This window comes from Opisthorchis viverrini (genome assembly GCF_000715545.1).
Source record: "Opisthorchis viverrini unplaced genomic scaffold opera_v5_81, whole genome shotgun sequence".
In the NCBI taxonomy this organism is placed as follows: Eukaryota; Metazoa; Platyhelminthes; class Trematoda; order Opisthorchiida; family Opisthorchiidae; genus Opisthorchis; species Opisthorchis viverrini.
Genome location: NW_008751736.1, coordinates 893,677 through 917,051, shown reverse-complemented (window position 1 = coordinate 917,051; position 23,375 = coordinate 893,677). Strand labels below are relative to the sequence as shown.

General features: G+C 44.0%; 1 protein-coding gene across 1 annotated transcript in view; it reads left to right on the top strand.

Moving 5' to 3' along the window:
• Positions 1–5,480: 5,480 nt before the first annotated feature.
• The window catches only part of T265_04702 (hypothetical protein), a gene marked incomplete at both ends in the record, with an annotated part of 20,108 nt that continues 2,213 nt past the window's right edge, over positions 5,481–23,375 (top strand). Inside the window, one exon of the mRNA XM_009169506.1 lies at positions 5,481–6,253. Coding sequence (XP_009167770.1) covers positions 5,552–6,253 — 702 coding nt within the window. The remainder of the gene's footprint in view (positions 6,254–23,375) is intronic.

Genomic DNA, 23,375 nt, shown 5'->3' with positions numbered 1-23,375 from the left:
GCCTTGTGGTACAGAATTTCGAGTCAGAGGCTAAAGGGGGGGATAGCACAACCAAACCTACATCTTTGGCTTGAGCAACCGGGAGGCATCATTTGCCAAGCAGCTCTTTGCTCCGCTACACCTCGTCTCCACTCACCGAACGATGTAGCGCAATTAACTCACCTAGCCAGTGTTTTGTTTCGAAACCTTCAACCAGAAAACTAACCAAAGTGATCACTTACTAGCTTCAAAACACCTGATCAACATTGCACTCTTTATTGTCCTACCCTCTGTCGAATTGGGCAACAGGCATCTGCCGAAGTAAGTGCTATGTCATGTTCCCCATTGTGTGTACCACTCTGAAACACCAAGGCCTCATTTCGGTCATGCACTTCAAGTTGATTAGGATGAGCTCAAGCATTCCACATTTAACTGTTCGGGCATCCGGTTCTCCCGAAGCAATGCCTTCCGGTATCTACGTTGTTGGAGTCACTCTCAGTCCACGGCAGTGAAGCTTCGGTGTTGATCACTGATGTCATGCTGTCGAAGATGGTGATGATGATGATGATAATGATCAGCCCAGAGAATGAAAGTGCCTTACCAGACCGGATTTCAATAAGTAATCGTCAATGTGTTGTGTGACTGATTCGATCACCAATAAAGATGGCCCTATTTTATTCCCAGCGGGTGATTTGAATGCCCAAGTTGGCCGACTAGGTCCGAAGATTCACAGGCAGTTTGTAAGCTTGGAGCAATGCTCGAGGTACGAATAATGGGGAGCGACTGCTTTAGCTGTGTGAGATCATTGCCTGTTCCTGTGCAAGTACGAACTTCCAACGCAAACACCCACGACGAGTTACTTGGGGGCCACCGACCGCAAGACGGTCACGGATTCGGTTGGACCAGTTGGCTGTCACTTACCGATGGACAGACCCAGCTAGGGGTTGTCGTTCCTTCTGGGATACGCAGCTTGACTCTGATGACGCTACTGTGCGAGCGTGCCAGCTATACGCGTGCCAATGTGAGCAATCCTATTCAACTTCGACGAGTTTCAGTAGGTGAAGTGTATCGGGCCGATCTGTCTAGAAAGCTACTGGAAACGCACAGTCATACGGATGACGAATATTACCTAGAGGTTGAATGGAGGCGAGTTAAAGAGGCAGTGCTCTCAGCTTTCATACCCGTTCATCCACGTCATTTGGTTTGACAAAATGAACACAGCATGTAGTCGAGATCAATATATCTTCTTACCACCAGAGAGGCTATACCAGCAACTAGTGTCTAAGGTGGTTCACTCGGATCCCTCAAACACCGGATAATCAGAGGTTTGAATTTTGACAAGAGCGCAGGTGGATTTCAAAGTCTCAGGAGACTGACAAGGCTTTTGCTGCAAGCAATACCTGCTTCTCGAATTATTCGATCAGCCGCCCAAAATAAGGCAAGTTTCAGTGAAACAAGATATAAAAGTGACGGAAAGGCAATTCACTACCTCAGCCATCGTCTTGAGCGGTGGGTCAAAGATCACTTCAGGCGGTCCCTTTCAAAACAAGAACCAAGCGGGCGCGAATAGCACATTGACATCAGCAAGCTGTCACTAGCTCAAATCCAGTGTGAGATGTCAATCCTCAATCGCGACAAGGCACCTTACCTGGATGGTCTTCAGCACCCGCCCGTCGAAGAAGATGGCAAGGTCCTGATGACCACAATGCGGAAGATTTAGAACGAAAACAGACTACCAATGGAATGAAGCTTCTCGACCGCCTTCTTACTTTTTAACCTGTTAAACGCAATATCAAAGGTGATTTCTGATAGTATATTGCACTGAATTTTCGATTATCAGGGAGAAAGATTTGTGAGAACGAAGCCGCATTTTGCCCCGGCCGAGGATGCATCTACCCAAAGTTTACTTTGGCTGATTATTTTTAATTATGATATTTCTGCTCAGCTTAATGTACTGTAATGATCGCGCGATTTTTCAGCTTGAACGACAACCCAGTAACGCAGTTCATTGTATGGACTATCACACTACTCATAAAGTCGCTGAAAACTATATGACAACCCACGGCAGGTTTCTTCCTCCTTATTGAGGCTCATCAGATAGGCGCAGACCCTGGGCTCTTATCCGTCAACCTTATCTTCTGTTAGAACCCAAAGTGCGCCAAAGCCACGAAATGCATTCACTTGCAATCATTTCGTTTTTCAGTTAAAACCCAAATCATTTAGTATTATTGAGACCGTTCAGCCCAGACGCTCTTAAAATTCACAGCTGTCGTTCTTCTTCACGTGAGGGGGAAGGCTGAACTTATCCACTCGGAAAACTTGTGAGTAGGCTTATTCATGGAACCTTACTGCGAGTACTTTGCCAGATGCAACATGAGGTGGTTTTTATGCAGCGAATTCAGCTGAAAAATATCATCAGCGAGAGATTCAGTTGGTATTCAGTTCGGTCTCCCATAAAAAAGTGTGTATATGGCAAAACTCTAGGATATTTAGGTTTACTGGATAAAAGGCAAGTTTGTTGAGCCACAATTAAACTGGAGAAAAGTACAGTTGTTCTCCGAGGAACGCTACTCTTGCGGGGTAGTAATGGCGGCTTAATGACTCATTTAGAAAACTATACTAACCTGTCTGAAAAGTTACAGTTTTGAAGATGGAGTGCTAAAACCGAATGCACGAACCACCCAATATTGAATGAGCAAATTAAGTAGTGCATATCGTTCGTAACTTTTATTGGCACAAATCAAAAAAGAGGAAGAGAAAACCTTTTAAGATATAGACCTGAAAGTGTGCACGCTTTTTAAACCCTCTTTTTGCTATGTCACAGGTAAAGTTGATATTCTTTTCATTCAGCGATTCAGAGGTAGCGTGGCAAACGCAAGCCTCAGAAAACAATCACGTTCAGAGTCTTACTTTTGGGCTTATCGATCAATGAAGCGTCTAGACAATAGGCTCGTTGCATTGATTCATACCGATCAACAAACGACGTATTTCGACCTTGGGCATATGAATCCAAGCCCGTCAAAAGCACGCGATTCGCACGCAAACAAATTATCATAAAGGTGATTTACATATGGATATCCATCTTACATATCTGCCTGATGAGATTAAATGTCTTTGCTGGTGGCCAGCTGGGCTCTGTTCACACATAAAAACATCACAAAAAATGTGTTTAATTCCATGTGTTTAATTCCATGGTCTGTATCAGAAAACCACTAAGGCAAATTCCTCGAAGCTTGGAAGACAGTTCAAATATTACGTTCTGATTGTGTCACAAAAAATCAATAAGATAATATCTTTCGCATATTGATGAAGCTATTACGTGCTGTTATGACTGAATCAAATACAGTTCTCATGGGCGCTTTTGTCCTAACGGAGACTCATCATCTGGTTTCTCTGGTTTACAGACCCACACTTTTCCGCACAGGACCGAGCGCCCGCAAGCCAATGTGCACAAAGTGGGCGTCCGTGCCAAACTCTTGATTCCAGTCCAGTCACCAGATCATCTCACTGTTAATTTTGAGTAAGACGAAACTTTTAGTTGGACATCTGTTGATAATCTCGGGAGCTGTAAGTTCCAACCTCACCAGCTGTGACAGCTCGCCGACTGCCGTGGGAATACTGTCTGAAACTGCTTTGTAAAGAGCCTCGAGTCCGACCTCAACTCCGCACCAACTTACTGAATTCCCATAACGTACAAATTATTTGAGTGGCTCAGCCCATTAAAACCTGATATCATCTTCATTAGGAAATCCGATCCACTGATCTGATCCACTGTTCAACACAGCTTTCTGACCATTCCCACGTTGATGAACAGATCGATAGGTACTTAAAATCAAAGGTTCCACATCTGAACATAACTTTGTTTAACTTCGTTCATTCAGCCGTAATAATAAAGAAGGAAGCTTCATATCTTCACATCACACATTTGAAAGTTTGTAAGGCTGAAATCCGTTAAATGTCCTTAAGATGGAAAGCATTTCATTACCCTTTCAATCGATCTATCACTGCGCAATTTTGAAACCTTTCCGCAGCTACAGAGCGAACTAACTTGAATATCCAAAGTCTGAAACGCTATTGGCTGATCAATGAGAGTGCCCGGATGGAATCGATACATTCAAGCTATTGGTTTACTATTCATAGCGAGGGCGATATTCTAAATCGTTTCTTCAGTTCACTTCTGCTAGCCTTCAGAATGACGTTCAAGCTACAGATACATAAACAACGACATATGAGCAAAATGTGACAAAATCCGAAGCTTGTTTCCGGTCAGGATATAGCGGATGAGCTAGCAACTAAGTTTGTCGGTTCGATTCACAGTCATTTAGTCAAATTTGGTCACTCACTGCAACTTGTCAAATATCAGCGATCCACCGAAAGACCATCGACCAGAAGGTACTCAAAACAGCGAAAATGACCGCCATGAGACTATGTTAAGGCCCTCGCATATTCAAAGTTGTTAGCTGCTAGCACCGGCAGTATTGTGGCAACATAATCGTTCATGACTGATCCTACGTTTTCGCACTGTTGCTGTTTACGTGACCAAACACGGAACTTATCGGAAATCGTTCCCTTAAAAAGGTCATATTTCCGTCATCCACAGCTCCACTGAGTGGTGTACTCATTGGTGCTGCGACGGGGCACCCTGCGGTTGGTTTCTGACTGGTTAGCTCCCATAAACCACAGACTGATTTCTTAGAGGTGACGAAATTTTTTCCATCACCTTGGCCTCATCTATCTGGCCTGGTAAAATCGATCCTCGTTCGTTCTTTAGGTAGCCTTTTTCTCTATAACGCACCACATGGAGAGAAAAAAAATGCATTTACAGAAGTTCACTTATTTACTTCAACGAAGGAATGTCCTGGAAATAGGAAATCGATGGAGTTACTTTGATCGTTTGAGGCACAAGGTGTGAGAAGGCGTCGGCCACGGACTCCCCTGGGCAATATATGGCTCACGTTTCCAACGTTCTTAACATGGAAGGTGAGCTGTGAGTGACGTTCCGTAATATTGATAACTTAGTTGGATTCAGTGATTGCTGGATTGTCCTCCGAGCTTGGTAGTCAGCTTGAAAACCATAAGAGTTTATACGCTCGCCGTTCTGCTCGGTGCGCTGTTGTACACGTAACGCTGCATTGGAGAAGTCTCCTGGATTAGCGATAAAACAGTTAGAAAGTGACTGACGGGCTAGGCGAACAGGCCAACAATTAATAGACCTAAGGGAATCTAAAGTTCGAAATGCAAATCAAGTGTTCACAGACCCCATCTGGTACGTATGGCCACCATAAAGCCGTTAGAATTAAGCTTGCAGATTTTTAGGTCTCCTGTAGTTGATCAAATAAGATAATGTACGAAACTCGTTAACGCAAACCGATTTGACCATTCTTGGTCATCCTGACGATCTAATCGCATTTGTAGCTGGCATCACGTGACTTTTGTGGTGTCTGGTTGGCTCTATGGCCTGATCGACTTAGTTCGACGCACGAATTCGGTCAAAAACACAGGCTAAATCGCGTGCACGTGTACACACACGCGTGCACTCAAACACTCAACCGAGGCTTGGATATGATACTACATGAGCCCGGTATCGTTCAGTGTCGAAAACTCAACTTTCGAAGCTATCGTAATGCGCAAATTCAAACTGCTAGCCGTTATCACGATTTTTCTGTGTGTGGTGGCACTCACTCATTGGATCCACAATGGACGACAGAGTTATACAGAACCGAGCAAATATACTCAACCAAATCCACCTAACTTGTTAGAAAACACCGTCGATTGTGGACTACTTACGCAGATACTTCCTAACACGTGGTTATGGACCACGGAAGAAGAACGAAACTACCCCTTAGCGTTTGCAATCTCTGCATACGAGTCTTTTGAGCGACTCGCTCGACTGCTACGACTCATCTACCGGAAACCAAATATATATTGCATTCATGTGGATCGTAAGGCCACACCAGAGTTTAGGAGACGAGTAAAGCATTTGGCGAAGTGTTTCGGATCAAATTTGATTACGATACCTGAGGAGCTGAGTGTGGACGTCAACTGGGGCTATTTCACAGTTCTCCAAACCACTCTCTTGTGTGCCGAACACCTTCTGAAGCAGCAGAGTGTTGACTGGCGCTACATGCTCAATCTGAATGAGAAAGAATTCCCCTTGCGTACCAACTGGGAGCTGGTTCGTGCGCTCAAGAATCTGAACGGATCGAATATAGTGGAAGGCATGAATGGAACTCGTTTCAAGGATCGTATACCGAAGAAAACTCTTTCGTTCAAGGTTAGTTTTACCGGTTGACAAATTTGGGATACTCCCGTCAATGGTATGAATGAGTTTAAATGCAACGCCTGAGGTTAGCGCCCGTGGATAAACTCCAAAAGTTACTGTAAACATAACAGATGATAAGAGAGTCCCGAATAGCACAGTATTTGAGGCCCATTTTCTGCTCGATCGCTCCTGCCTAGACTTCTTTTACCAGTCTTCGCGACATACACTCATTCGCATACCAAGTTGGTTTTAACAAGGAACTCAACTAAATCCCAAGTAAATCACTCATTTATGACTCATTATGTTTCATAAAGACTCCCTCGTTTTTCATTTGATACGCGATATCCGAGATATCGAAGTATATTTTCCCCAAGGAAACTACTCATAAGGTTGCTGAGTAGTTTCCTTCAAGAAAACTTCCGTTTTTTCCCATGTGAGGACGAATGAAATTTCCTGGGATGAAGGATTAGTTTAGACGTGATAGGTGGAAGAAGTAGCGTTCACAGTTTCAAAAAACGTTGATTGCATAAATGAAGTCTCAGGGTTCACGTGATCCTTGAGAAGGCTGTTTTTTCTAACCTCAACCCAATCGGCACATTCTGTGTCACATCACAATTATACGGCCACTAGACTTTTTTTAAAAACATCTCGATTTTCGAGCCAGGGTCCAGGAAGTCAAACACAATCTACATGAAACTTCTGTGAATCAAACTTCAAACAGATACCGTTGAAAGTTGGAGTTTTTTGTCAAACTTCCTCTGATCTGGGGAACGCATTCGATATTCACATGCCCAGACGCTTTCAGTAGTGCGAAATTTATTGACAGAACCAAAGGAACTGTGTACTTCCTTGTGTCGCTTTGCGATAACACCTTATTGAGAATGGAGCTAAACAACCGAGGGAATCGCGGTTTTTGTAGGAAAAAGCAAATCGCTAATTTCCGGGATAGGAAATAATTGTGCCAACCCCAAGTTCTCTGGGGTAAAAGTACATTAGCCAGACCTGTCTCGTTGATGTTTGGTCAGATCAGCTACAAATCTTGAACAAAGCTGATTCCGGGGAGCGTTCAAACCGGGCCTGTCTTCAAAGAGTTAGCCAATCGATGGTCACACACGGGCCCATTTCTGTAAGACGTGGTATTTTTGTGAGTAAGCATCTGAAACCGTCATGTTCCCATCTTTTGTTAATGCTCCCCTGTACGCACCGTCAACACTAAATTTGCAATTCCTATTTGTAAAAAAATTGCTGGGAAAGTCAACAGTCTTTGTGGGCCATATTTTATCCACACATGTCATGACGGAACAAAACTAGAAAAAAATTGTTCCGTTGGCTCCCTGATGACAGTTTATGAATTTCTGAAACCGGTCGTCGTCTGTCGAAGAGTTTTCGGCAACCTTATGAGTAGTGCGTTACGAAATATTTAACTATTCAGTGGATCGTAGAAACAAACAACCTCACCTTTCCGATAAGCTTGACCTGCCATTGATCGGATTCCCCGAAATTTTGGAGCGGAGATCTTCAACTATTCGAGACCCCCTTCAAGCAGCCACTGAGAGGGACTGAAATGTTCTTCCTTTTCGCTCCAATCCTATAAAGTTTTGGCTCTCTTAATAAGCCAATGAAACAGTTGTGCTAACTAACGTCCAGTTATTTATTGGGGGGTTCATTCTTCAACACAAGCAGCAGAACGGCTTCTGCTACAGAAAAACAACCCAGCCGCTTCAGAGGTAACGCACTACCCATTGAATTGCTGAAAGCTCGTTGACAGATCACAACCGGTTCCAAGCTTACCAGATGGGCGCATCCCCGAGTTTCCGTCATAAACGAGAGATTCATCTACATTAATTCGAGTCTCGTGTCAATACAACACTCGTTAGTTTATGTTCATTAACGCCGAGGAACGGGGCACTTTAAAACGCGAATTGAGCTTGCACATGCAGGTGATCCGTTCAGTATGAAACGCAGGAACACTATTCGGTTGACCAATTATCGAGCTTATTGGTCAGGAGCGACCGGATCACAAAGAGGGACAAACTGATCCTTTGGTTCATCTGACATCGTATCAAAAAAGGGTTTATTGATCAGTAAAATCGACCTCTTGAAATCACCCTGTAGAGCACCTGCTTACCACAAGAAACAAATCATTCTTTTAGGGATGGATCGCAATTTAGTGATTGCCATCACAGACTAGCTACAGTCAGGAAAGATCACTGGACAGAGTGCGAAAGCCAACCGACCCTTCTCTCTCGTGCCGCCTCACGCAGACACAGTCGAGGGTATACAGCAGACTGCATCATACTCTACACCACAGTCCTTTCATACGTGTTCCAAGAAAGGTTATCAATCTGCTTGCTATCCTGCACTCAGTTATGTGCACAGATCAGACAGAAGTGTTCGTCACATCCCATTCCACAAGCCTTTAGTTGGTGTCCCATTAGAGTAGACCATAAGGTGAAGCAAGCTAGTGACACGAATGGGGAGTGTTTGTACCGGATTGAGGAGCCATCACTTCAGACCAAACTTGTCGTCTTGTTCATCACAGAATCCCTGGAAGTCTTAGAGGGCGAAACAAAAAACCTTTAATTTCGTCCCGGTTCTTCAGACAAAAACACGCCTGACTAACATCCATAGATTTTCCGTGAAATTCACTTTTCAACACCAGCTGCTGCTACAGAAAAACAACCTTGTTGTTCAAGACTTAACGTACTACTCATACTCATAAGGTGTTGAAAACTGCGACCAAGTTCCCGCCAACCAGTTAACCGGGCAACCAGGTTTTTCGGACGTATGCACTTACAGCGCACAACTCGCTAAATATTTTTTCAAAAAAGCCAGTCCCGATACCTTCGCATGCATTGTTGGTTTAATTCCACGATATTGTGTACGCCGTTTGATCCGCTTTTTTTTCTTAAAGCGTAATTCGTTCAATACTTGTTACACTATCAACGTCGACGCTAAACCGGTGGTGATGGTCCCCGATGTCGAATCCAAGGTTGTGTACGTTGCGACGGAATTTCACATTCAGACAATCATCGCAATTCCGTCACCTGTTGGGTTTTTTTTCTCGCAATGCGAGCTCACGACCACACGAAAAATGGATCCAAGTGGCTCTGTTTGTGCATCGGTTGTAGGGAACAAGATCCCTTCTTACTGGAGTAAAACAAAACCATCCAGAAGGGGGTGGAAATATCGTCTTGTGGCAAAAACATCAGGGCACAAATACCAAGTGGTAGATGACCAAACAACTAATCCCTTCGCAAGGGTGGACATCTGCAGGATTAGAACGTGGGCTATGGCAGTACGGTGTTTTTATAAACACTTATTGTTGTGGCGATAAAGTTCCTTCGAAATGAATGAAAACTACCGCTCGAGGAAAATGTCGTTAGCTCAGGCAGCGTAGATGGTCGTTGGCTCGTTCGCTGAGCTGGGCAATTTGATTGCAGACGTTTCATCACCAAACGAGGTGACATCATCCCCACTAACGCACTGATGATGTCACCTCGATTGGTGATGAAACGCCTGCACTCAAATTACCCACCTCAGCGAAAAAGCCATCGACCAACTACCGCTTGAATTCATGCGAGTAACAAATAGAACGAGGTAGTTACTTCCTTGTTATTTCTTTATCAGTGGGAAACTTTTGCTCATTTGAAATTTCATTCTGTAAGCTAAGCAACAGTGCAGCTGATTCGTTCATCAACGGGAATCTTACAGACCCCAAGTCGGGGGTCTGGACTTAACGGTTTGGCCACGAGAGCGCTTGTTCAGCTCTGCGATTAGCTCTCGCCTAGACAGGATATAGCGTCAATCATCGCTCGATCACGGAAGGCAAATCACGTGGTCATGTATTGATTGCCTGCTCGAGGGACGATTTGTCATCCGAACGAAATCTCAACTGAAAATTACTCAACTTCCTAACACTAGCATCAAATAAATTCGATCCAGTTTCCGAGATTATGTCGAATTAAGTCAGTCATGGTGAGTTTCAAACAGTACACCTAAAAATCGATACAGAGGGAAATAGATTATTTCATGGTTGTGCGGGGATACGACTTGTACCGTTTGGACCATTTCTAGACAGTCCTGGATGATCTTTTCGACAGACGAACGTACAATTCGGGAGGCTACCAAATTTTATACCAGTATTTCGACCAGTTTTCGGTTAACCACATCGGTCATGGGTACCCCGTAAAAACCAAGTTCGTGCAAGACCATTCAGCTGTAGCACACTTTCGGTGCTTAGCTGCCATGCTATCCAAAGGAAGCACGATTGCTGGAATACTGCCAGGTTGCCCAAGCCCAGACAAGGGAAGCCGAGAGGCAAAGGCCGGGTTCGAACCATGGAACTTCCGGTCAGTAAATCCGCGCTCTAACCACTTAGTTCACCTTGCCATTCGTGCAAATGAGATCTGTCGAAATAAAGACTCGAGTAAAACATGAGGTTGACGGAAACTCGGAGACTACGCCCACCTGATGAGCCCGCAATTGTGCAAACCAGTAGACAGAAACCGATAGCTACTACTCGGGCTTGACCTTAAGTTTCTCGTTCCAGATACTCCATCGTCAAGGTCATTCGCAGTGTACTACTGGCGTATCGTGGTTTAAAGAAAGGTTTCAAGTGTAAATACATGAAGGATATAATCAATCCGTCTTTCAAATGTAGTGGATTGTTGGATGGCTACACTCTACACAGTACATCGGTCTCGGAAGTATTACAAAAACATGTTTTTTGTTTGGAAAACGTGGCACTGGAATTTTTTACCTTGAAGCTCCAAACACAAAAGGACATAGACTATTATTGGAGTGATTTTTAGTATACTTATGCGATAGTCTTTAAGTACCTTCCCCCCACCAATCGATGTCCAATCTGGAACAAGATATTACTCGAACTCGGGGAATCTTGGTGGTCGATAAAGATTCCGAGGAGGAAAAATCCTACCACCAAAAACCTGCAAATGAAACAGTTAAATACATTCTGGCTCGTCAAGCAGCCAAGATTCTTACTGTGAATTTTTCATCCACGATTTCAGAAAAGGTAGACCACTGAGGTGGCTAACGCTGGCTAGCAGACGGACATTACAGTGGGTTCGAGCACTCACACACACACACACACACCGGGTTTCAGCTGGTTCAAATCTTATACTTGATTAAGAGCCAGATGCAATTTTGGATCTTATACTTGATTAAGAGCCAGATGCAAACAGAATGATACTACTCATTATCTTTTTTTTCAAATTTGTGAATTACAAGGTTGTCAGTAACCCCGACATTCACCAGACACTGACATGGTCCCGTTTCTGAATCTTCTCTGTAGGTGTTTCCGTAGAAAGTTATTAGGGGTCTTTTTCAGATAAGCTTCACCAAAAATTAACCCCCGCCACCCAAAAGAAGATTAAAAGAAAGAGAATATGAAATTCGTACTTTTAGTTTTTATTAAAGAGGGTGAAATTGGGACACGTCATTGAAAAGGTCCGTTTTTCGGTACTTTTGCCCCCAAACGAACTCACACAAGTAGCCGTCCACTAAGGATCGGTGTGTGCCGCATTGGTGTTTATTCTGTATCTTGTAGACGTGCCAAAGAGATCCGATGGTGTGTGTGTGTGTGTGTGTGTGTGTGTGTGTGTGTGTGTGTGTGTGTGTGTGTGTGTGTGTGTGTGTGTGTGTGTGTGTGTGTGTGTGTGTGTGTGTGTGTGTGTGTGTGTGTGTGTGTGTGTGTGTGTGTGTGTGTGTGTGTGTGTGTGTGTGTGTGTGTGTGTGTGTGTGTGTGTGTGTGTGTGTGTGAATGAGCTCCAGTCGTTGGATCCACAAAGTTTTCGGTATGATTAACTGTTTCATGGGTATAATTCATGTCAATCATCGTTTCAATTCCTTGGTATGGTGCCCACATATCGGCAGCGATTCAGGCATCGACTGTGTCCATCTAATGAATAGAAGTGCTGTCTTAAACTCCATCCTAGACTGCTCCAGCCAAGTTCCCTTTCGAAGACCGATGTCTTGTCGACACTGTCGGGCATTACACCTCCACCTGTTAGAAACAGTTGAAAGTGTCATTTGGTGGCTTGTGTTGCATAAACGGTGCTGATGGATCACTCCATGGCTTTACAAAAAACATATTACCGTCCCCTTGTCATGAACGAGAGTTGAAAGCGTCAAAGTTCATTTAAGGTTTCACGTCCGAAGGGAGAAAAGTTTTGCACAAAATGAGCCTAGATGCGGATAAGGAATTGTTCTGATCAATAATACGTCAAGGATGTGTGCGTACATTAAATTGGAGCTGGTAACATGTGGCGGGGCTTAACTTTTCACACATGCACTTTTTGCATTAGTGGCGGGGCTTATCTGGAAAAGATCCGTTATTAGAGTGCTGCCTTACCCACATAAAATTAGTGCCCCAGGAAGTCGTTTCATATTGGAGGCCATCCACTAAGGAAACCGCTATAGAATTTTTCTGTGGCCACCTAGAATCACTGTTTCACTCGGGGACTTCACCTAAGGAAGAAAGTATTCATGCGGTAACGGGGACATATGACTACTGCCTAGCCTAGCCTCATTGGCTACAATCGAATGCTCCTACTGCTCCACGAGTTCTACTGTGCTTGCTACGATGTTGTTCACTCCGTGTCGACTAACTATCCACCATAATTCTCCTCTGTTTATTCTTCTCAGAGGTTGAACCATCATTTGCATGGTGAGTTGGTGAACATTCACCAAGTAAGTGGGACTACTCTACCAGCATGAAGCAACCAACCAAGAGGAGTATAAAACAGCTAGTTGCCTATGTTGTAATAAAGATCGCTTCTTAGGCCGTGCTTATCAAACCGCCAGGAAATCGCTGTGAATATCCTAAATCAATTCAAGGATACTGGTCTGCGGTGCCTGATCTGACATTTGCTCTACTTCTGTCAGTTGAACGACAGTGAGTGCACGCGATAAGCCGATCAGTTCAACGTTTGGTCCACTTCGGCGGATCAGGGAGTAGAACTCACTTAGGTTTTTTAAACACCCACAGACAAAGTAACAAACCGTAGCAAAGTACACTCATTTTCAGACTGATTCGGCGTTCGCCTATCTGGTAATCCGCAAGGAGGGCGTAACCGATAGTGGGCTGTCGAAGTTTTTCAGCAACCTTACGAGTAGTGTACTTTGTCTACACATGAATCACCCAGTGTTTAAAAAAACATCACTGATTGAAAATGAACACTCATTTTCTGCTGGATTTTGCTTCAGCGAAGTTAAAGATGGCACTTCATTCACGATGGCTCTTAGCGACCTACTCACTTGTCTTCAGTTTGGTGAGATTCCGCGCACCATACTCATGACTAAATTTCTGACACCACTGGTGAAATATACACTGAATCCGCTCATATTTCATAATTGGAGGAATCAATATCCCTCACTGGCCGTGAAAGTGGTTTGGAAATTGATTAAGTCCAGTTTTGTTATGATAAAAGTCAGACAATATAGATGAAAACGTATCCGAGTGTGGTCACTGTCTCTGTTGTAACCAGCCGCGGCAATTTGTGCTTACTTATCAGCCATTTCAACCAAAAACAGAAAGAATGCATTTGGTTTTCACGAAAGACTCAACTGAATCTCGCGTTTATGATATTCTACAACAATGTGCTGCGCACAGGCCGCCCCATGTTTCAATTGGCTCGACATTCGAGATATCGCAGTATATTTTCATGAAGGAAACTATTTACAAAGTTGATGGAAACTCTTCGACAGCCCGCGATCGGTTTTGCCCTTCTTGGGGCTCATCAGGTAGGCACAGTCCCCGAGTTTCCGTCAACCATATGTTCTACTTGAACTCGAATTTGACAGACTTCCGCGAATGCTCTCGTTTGTGCATGAATTTAGTTTTCACAAGATACTCAACTGATTCCAAATTACTCTGTCATTTCAGATGGTCTGCTTGTGTGTTACGTCCAAACACCAACAAATAGCGTACCAACTAAAACATAAATCGGTCTTTGTGCAGCACGTTCATTTGAAGAACATCATAAACGAGAGACTCACTTGAATCTACCTTGAAAGCCAAATTGATTTGCGAATGAGTGTATTTATCAAAATCAGTCCAATTTGGGTTCAAGTAGAACATAAGGTTGACGGAAACTCGGGGACTGCGCCTACCTGATGAGCCTCAAGAAGGGCGAAACCGGTCGTGGGCTGTCGAAGAGCTTTCAGCAACCTTGTGAGTACTTTCCTTTATGAGAACGAACGCATCTTATTCCAACGGAATTAGAAACATCATTTTTTCCTGCAGGGGAACAACCCAGGAAGGAACCGGAGTTACGTCAGAACTTAGCCAACTGTATTTATACCTGTAGACACGGTGATGACAAGCTGGATGGGATATATATTCGGATTGATGGTGGACCGCTTCATTCACGTTTAAAACCGATCTGAGTCGATCTGAGTAGTTTTGTGAACTGACTTGCGTGCTCTTCCTGACCGCAGAAATTCCGTAACGATTTAATTTGACACGTAAAACTTCATGGTACACGTGACCAATGGATTCAGTTCAGTTTTGTCCATCTAGTTAACCACAACAAGAGAGTTACTTTGGTTTGAAGCATGTCACAATTGCAGTATAGCTACTCTGAGCATCGAGAAGAATATCGATTAGTGTCCAACCATTCACGTGTCTTGTTGGAAATAACATTATGTCGAACAACAACTGCAGCAACGATAATCGATCGCTTGACTTTCATGAAAGATGCGGCTAAGGTGCAACTTCTTGAGTAGTGTGTTACTCTTCGACAATCTCTAGGGTGGATCCAGACTCGCGACTTTCCCTTGATCACACCTAAACAAACGGCCACCTGTGGGCTGAATGAATGTGATCAAGCAGATTTAACCTAACTATACGATATTTGAGATATCGCGATACATGTCTATTCGCAATGCACTACTCACAAGGTTGCTGAACACCCCTCGACAGTCCACGACCGGTTTCGCCCTTCTTGGGACTCATCAGATAGGCGCAGTCCCCAAGTTTCCTCAACCTCAAGTTCCACTTGAGTCTCTCGGAAAACCAAATTAGTTTGCGAATTAGTGTATTTCGCTAATTTCGCGCAATTTGGTTTCAAAAAGAACATAAGGTTGACGGAATCTCGGGAACTGCACCTACCTGATGATCCCCAAGAAGGACAGAACCGACTGTGGGCTGTCGGGGAGTTTGCAGCAACCTTATAAGTTGCGCATTACAAAAATGTACAGAGAAAACCTAATTTTTGGCGAGTCAAGTAGTTTCGATTTCGCACACGTGTGAGACTCATCCCTATCCTAAAGTTGTAGTTGTTTTTCAAGTTGTTCTTAATTCAACTGTAGATTGTAGATTATAAAAATCCTTGAGAGAGAATCTCCATAGCAACAGAAATTTTGTTTTTTGATTTTACAATTATTAACATTCCATGTTTTCATACAGGAAACCATTCACAAGGTTGCTGAAAACTCTTCGAATGTCCAAGACCAGTTTCACCCTTCTTGGGACTCATTAAGTGGGCGCAGTCCCCGAGTTTCCCTCAACCTTATGCTCTACTTGAACACAAATTGGACTGTTTTCAAGAAATACACTCATTCGCATATCAATTTGGCATCCAAGTGAGACTCTCGTTTATGATGTTCTCCAACTAAATGTGCTGCAAAAGGGTCAACTCGTTAATCAGTTGGCAGGACATCGCAGTATATTTTCATAGGGGAAACTACTCACAAGGTTGGTGTGCAGCTCATTCAGTTGAAGAATATCACAAAAGAGAGAATTACCTGAGTCTCCAATGACAACCACAGTTATTTGCAAATGCGTCGCAAATGGGCCGCAAAATTCCATGTTCACTAATCCCCTTTGTAACATGCACTTTTCCAACAGTGACATAGTCCGATCCAGGCTGTTAATTTGAAACCTTGACTTTAACGTCGTCGGCAGTGGAACATCAGCAACAAAGTTGATGTTGATATCTTTGAGGGCTACGCTGAAGATGACGATGCTCATCTTCTACTCAGACACTGTAGAAACGAACCGAAAGGAAGCCACGTCACACTTACTTACCGATTTCGGTGAACGGAGTTCCGGGAGACATGTGCACCGAGTCAAAGAACATTTTTGAATAGACAATATCGATGCCTTAGCGTTACTCTGCGAAACAGTTGTGCATCAACGATGCCATTCGACAGAAAATGAAGGAAATGAACCTTCCGGCAAATCTTACGTGATGGAAGCCACCTTTCGAACAAGACACCTCCAGTAGAGTAATAATCTCAGAGACACGGATGTCGCTACAAATTTGTCCTCTTTTTGAGGAAAGAAACCCCCCAAACTTGGAGGCAAATAGGAAAACGGCTTTGGATCAGCAACACTTTTTGCAACCGAGTGTTGCTCTGAAGAACAGGGATATCATTATGTCATAGCCGCATGCTTTTCGCTTTCAAGAAGAAACACCACAAAAGAATCGCTCTGTGCCATTGGGTTAGATTCATCAGTTAACATCCACTTTAAACAGTTTTTCCCTGAGCACAGATGATACACACACCTAAGACGTTAGTGAACTCTCCAACCAAGTCGACTTAACTCGTCCTTAAAGTTAGCCTTGGACAGACATAAAGCTCCCTGGGTGAGACATTTTACAGCTAAAAACCGAGGCGGTTGAAGGGTCGAATATGACACGGCGTGTCATGGTTCTCATGTTCAACTCAGCTAGATGAAAATATGACCAAGCCCTACTATCCTGGATGACGGAGCTTACCATATAACTTACATCTACTCAAGGCTATCCAGCATCTGAGACATTTAGACATCCTCACAAAGGCTATTGAAAAACACGTAGGTATAAGTGAATTATCATTGCCCTAATGAAGACAGCGTCAGAGTTAGTTCTCACCCTCTGGCGATGGAATACCGCAAGTAGCGTTGGTGGACACTGTAGCTAGTGGTTCTGCTATTTTCCGACTGAATCTTCCAAAGAACCGTAGCTCAGCAGCCCTAACTAATGTTCGCGATTACCGTGAACTCAAGGGTTTTACAGCGCGGTACTTTCCAGGTTCTGTTACACCCCACTCTTGAGCACTCATGTAGTCGCCTAGGGGTGCTCATGGGTTTGACGGGAGGAAACAGATCACTGGGGTGATTTCTTGTATTGTACCGCTTGGATGAGTTATCCTAATCGGAACCACCCCTCAAGCTACACACGAAACACGAGTTTTAAAATACTCCATGCCATCCTGATAATAACGGAAACACTCACTCAATTGGTGAACTCGAAGGGCTGATGTACACTAGGACTGTTTCCTTGATTGAAAGCATTTGGTTGCCAATCCAAACGAAACCGTTAATGCGCTTTTGGTGGACTAAATCCCCTGACGGCGAGCGTCTGCAATCTGCCTACTAGGATGAGGGTAGTGGCCAACATCCTGGCAAACCATGCAAAGCCTCTCCCTACATCGTGACTCCAACTTACTTGAATTAAAGTTGTCGGCCAGTAGGCTAGGTCGATAAAGCACGAGTGTACCGACCGAACCGCCCATAGTTCGAAGCCAATCCCGGCATCATGACTGTTCCTGCCTTCCGAGCTTGCAACATCTCTGGCCTCATCCATTCTTCGGAATGCATGACAGCTAGGCACCGAGTGAGTCTAGGCTAAGAAAATTTGGAACGAAAATCGTCCATTCGAAACCTAGAACCAGGATAATTTTGATGATATTCGGGCGGCCCGTTTGCTTTTTACTGTCTATACGGATCTACAGGGTAAGAATATTGGACACCTTATAAAGGTTTAACAGACTTAACAGATTCAGTTAGTGGGCTACGCCTAGCGAGCCGAAAACTTACTATTCACTACAATCCAGACTGAGGTCGAAGGCCTCTGCCTGAACATTGTACCTAAAAACCAAGTGACCACCGGATGAGTTGAAAAGAGGAAAGATGCACAGCTGACCGCTGGTAATGTATTAGAGTATTTGTAGTTCGGGTGCATTAAATGGTAATTGATCAGGTCTCCAGCTTTCATTAAGGCTCACCGAATTCGACCACCAAACAAGTCCAAAATAACAGAAGCCTCACTGACAGAAGACCTGCAAATCAACCAACCAAGTTCACGGATATAAACCACCACTTGGGCATAGACCAATCGGCGCACTACTAGAAATAGAAGATACGTCACCAACCAATCGATCAACAGAGAGGTCGACCACGATGCAATGCAGATCACGAACGGACCAAGAGGGAAAGGAACAACGGACGACAATTTCAACATTGGTGTGGCTGCAGAAAGCGAACAATACAAACCCCAACGCAACACACATTATGATTGAACCAATCAGAACCCGGGTGCAGTGGTTATCAATGGCCAATCAAGTTACAGCTTAATGCTGCTCTTTGCGAACTATCAAATCACAAGCAAAGGGAGGGACTACTCAGCCAACAACGCACTGAATATGTGTCCTCAACAGTCAGCTGGTCAATTATCGAGTAGCTGATCGCCTTTACAGAAATGACCTTGCTATTTTCATTCGTATTAATCATTTGGACACACAAGAATCCCTCAAGTCCAAACCGAGAAAATGGCAGATTTTTTCATGTATTCAAATTTTACTTGACTCGACACGGGCGTAGGATTTCCTGCAGCTTCCCTGCAAAATGTTGCAATGTGATTATTTCTCGCACATTATGATGTGCGAGAATAACCAGTTCTTTGCAGAATATGGTTCACCGGTTTCCAATGTAACATGCTGCGCCTATAAATGTGAGATAGATGAGCACCGAATTTAGGCCTTTTCAACATATATACGTCACACTGTTTTCGGATTCATATGTACTTCTGTTATACATTAACGCCAGTGCATATTTTTTCTGTCCTCGGTTGCGTTTAATAAATAAGCAACAAACTTGTGTGTATAGCGTCCTGTCCAAAGCCGTCAGTACTAACTGTCGTCACATGAGCGAAACAAGGTCCTAAATAGTGGAACTTTGCACGTTTACGGCAAATGTAGTCAAATAATGTCCCGTATATAGGACGTACTGCTCTCCGCACTTGCCTGTCACTAAAGGCTATACCATGTGCAGCCGGAATCGATTTCTCACAGTCGCCATAATTCGAACCACGATGCGTCATATTCCACCATTCTTGGCTGTACAAATGTAACCTTGGTAGGGCTGGCAAGCACAGGCTGTGCGTCACGTGTTCGTGTCCCGTCGTGCCTTATCTAGGTCATGCAGACCGGTGATCTTAAAATTTCTCTCTGCTTTTTGCCTATAATTTTATTCCCTTCAGCTTAAACTAACCAAACTGCTGTCATACTGTTTCACATATTAATTTAGCGAAATTGCGCGTTGTTGTAACTAGACGGCTTAGGGCCACACTGATTTGATTCAGGGGACGACCGTTCAGATAGATACCCTAATAGTCGTTGGCTTGTTCGCTGAGCTGGGCGGTTTGATTGCAAGCGTTTCATCACCGATTGAGGTGACATCCAGGTGACCAGGCGATTTCACCTCGATTGGTGATGAAACGTTTGCAATCAAATTGCCCAGCTCAGCGAACGAACCAACGACCATCTACGCTACCTGAGCTACCAATATTTTCCTCTGTAGATACCAGGGTACTTTGCTTTGTCATACAACTATCATGTTCCCCTATAACCAATAAACCATTACGTAGCCTTTGAGTTGAACTCACTAAGCTGAATGTGTTTTGCGTTGTTAAATCTTTCTATGATATCCGCACTGCCCTCAGACTGTTTTTTGCAAAAATGGAGGTTGCGCATAGCACCGGTGTTTGATATTGCTCGTGGTGGGTAACATTTACCTCCGTTTTGGCTGACACCAACAACCTACGTTGATGGCTGACACGCCTAAATTCATTATCTTTTGTTCGAAAACATATGAATGTTAGTTTGTCTCTCAGGTTCCCGACTGGCGTACTGTACTATGGGATGTTGGGCCTGAGCTTTCGAAAATTCACTTAGGGAGATTGGTAAAACCTCAAATCTTTAAATGATTGGGTCGCCTTAGCTGACCGATAAAGGGTCTGGAAATGAAATTGATTCAAACGAACCATTCGATGAGTGTTTTTCTCGCACCACCAGACGTTAGTCTTCCTCTACCCACTTATCCCGTTTCTCTCCGTCATAAAAGACACTTACTCTGTCATGCTCATCGCTATTTTCTTCCACCCTCCTGAAACAAACAGGCGAACATAGGCAAATTCACTCCTTCGAGACCAAATTCAATCTGTCCCAGCTGCTCATGAAGTAAGATGCCGTCAGTTCCGACCTATTCTGGTTAGTTGGATAACAGACATGCAATTTGGAAGCAAGCATTTCAGCTAGATATTGAAATGTATGTGTCGGAAGCGGTGCCAAAGTGTACTGTCAACCTATAGGAGCACTTGCCTTCTCGCTCATGCTTAGCGGCGGACTTCGGATCAAGGGCGTTTTACATCCAAGCTAATTGTAGGTGCCCGTATGTGCGTAAGGAGTTATACTTGCCTAGACTAGTGTGCCACCAAACTTGGTGTAACGCCGGATACTATCGATGAGGCATGTGGGTAGTATGTAACTTCGCGTCTAACGGAAAGTGAAGTTTATCGCGGGACTGATGGAACCGCCTTGCGGAGGAAGGGCTTTCCGCCCTTCACTGGTAGTGTTGATCTCGGAGTTCCAAGAGGTGTTTCATAAAACTCATCCTGGACGCGTGAAGCTATCCGAATGGTTGGTTGACTCAGTTTTACCGCTCCCCTCAGCGTGACTGCTCAATACACTGTCTTGCTCGTGCATAGCTGACAGGCCTGCAGAAAGAGCTCCGTCTGTGCTTACGTTTGTAATCGTTTACGTGTGTCCACCATTAGTTGAGGAGATTTCTATCACTCGTAGACTCTATTTTAGATGGTCAAAATTCCAGCCAGGTTATGTAGTCGAAACACACAGCAACTTGATGGAATCGGCAAGGCAAGTGTCTGTATTCGTGCTTGTTTGCCTCACATTTGTGTGCAAACAGTGCGCGGGCTGTTTGCGATCACCTTCCTGAGTGGCGACTCGTTTCCCTACTTTTTTTCCTGCTCTTTGGTTATTTGTTCCACATTCCCTCGTCTGTTTGCCGTACGTGGTGTTTCGCGGCCTTTACGCGCACACGATCGAGTGCACCCGTGCACGTACAAAAGCACGGGTGCACAATCACTCCAAGTTTATCAACGCGCTGCATATTGAGGGGGCGTTGTCTGACCTTGTTCCAGCGCTGACGCACGCTGTCTGGTTTCGATACAAGGCTGTCAAGCGCTGCATATTGAGGGGGCGTTGTCTGTCTGATCAGTGGATTTCTGGCATTCAGGAATCTGACCTTCCTGATATGAACAGTGTTTGGAACCGAAATGATCGTTCTGATAAAACTGATGGCCTTTCGTTAATATGTTATTTTTTACACAGGGATTTCTTCAAGCCCAGTTAGAAGACTGCCAAACAGAGAAGCAACCAGCAAGACGTTTTCCAATTAACTCAGTAAATTAGTGTTGGATACTGAGTTCAACCGTGTCTCACAGGAGATGTATTGGGGAAGGGGGTTGAAACTGTACATTACCGTTACACTCACAGAGGCAGTTTTTGCTGCAGGGTTTCGCTTCGAATGGTGCATTGAGGGGTTGGAATTTTACTTTATCATGATGATCTCAGTGTGATGTTCCGACCAGACGTGAAACATACTTCTTGGCAAGACGGCCTTCATTGATTAAAACAATGCCCTTTCAGCCGATTGGACAACGCTTGAAACCGACTGATCATGTGTCTGAGTTTCCAGTTTGAACGAGTTTGTAATCCAATGTAGAAACAGTCTATTCCGGTTAGCACATTAAGTCAGTTGAGATGTTTCGTCGAGTAGTCTGAAGGCCTAAACCCTACGGCCAGTGTATTGAGAGAGGGGCGGAGTTCGAAACACTCTGGGGTCCTTGATCTTCCGATTCAGGTCGCTTCAAAAGATTACTCCCCTTCTTTGTCAGTCTCGAATTTTTTCTAGTTTATCTAGAACAATTCAGATAGGGAGTGAACTTTAAGTGCACTTTTGGCAGATTTGATCTGCGCACGTCAGACTCCTGATGAGCGTACAATTCCGTGTCTTCCACAACAAAATTAGCATGTTTCTTACAGAAACCTCTCTGTTAACCATGAAAAGAATGATATCCGGTAATCTTGGTGCGAAATTCTACCCTTTAATCCAGCTAACAAAGTCAAATCTCTAGGTTAAATTTTGGCACTTTAAGTTTGGTTTGTCTTTGAATATTTTGCGAGCTCATGAATTACGTTACGGGTGCGTTTGCACCCGAAAGGCAAAACTCGCACTGATTAGATATGCTTGGACTGCTGAGGTTCTTGCTTTGTGAAACAGGCGTTCGGTAGGTGCGTTGTTTCGATAGTGCTTTTAGTGGACTTTGTGAATTCGCGAAAAATTATTGTGAATCCACACTAACTCAGCGTAGGCCGCGAAATATTCAATCCGCTGAGAGCGGAGTCCACCAGTACCGATTTTTATGGAAAAAATTCTTCGACAATTCAAAGTGCTCTGCGGACCGAAAATCGATAACCATCTAATGGGAGGTGTAGGATCCGGGCGGCTATGGGTCTCACAGGACGATTGCGGCTATTAGATTATACACAGTTCGTAGCCAGTCAGCAGACAGTCGTGGGCGGCAGATGATGTATTGAGGACTGACAGGAACCGGTTCTACAAGAAAACGTATTAGTAAGCATCGCGAATTAAGCAAACGTACAATCAATAATGACGCAATCAGCAGGAGCAAAAAATAGTCACTGCCACAGCAGGGATTTCTAGGAGCACCAACAAGTAAGCACCAAATGATATACGGACAAACCTAGGGGCAGTCTGACAGTGGGAGTTGGCCGTATAGAGAGATGAAGCCACAGAAATCGTACTTTTGAGATGTGAAGGACTGCTTTTCGGTCGGCAGCGACGCGACAACTCTTGTCACGTGACAAGTCAGATTCCGCGGTTTCGTCCGTTTAAAACAAATCTCGCCAAAGGCTTACGGCAGGTGCGATACATGGGTAATACAAAATAATAGAGTTTCGAGGGTTAGGTTGGTATATATATATATATATATATATATATATATATATATACAAAAAATATGTA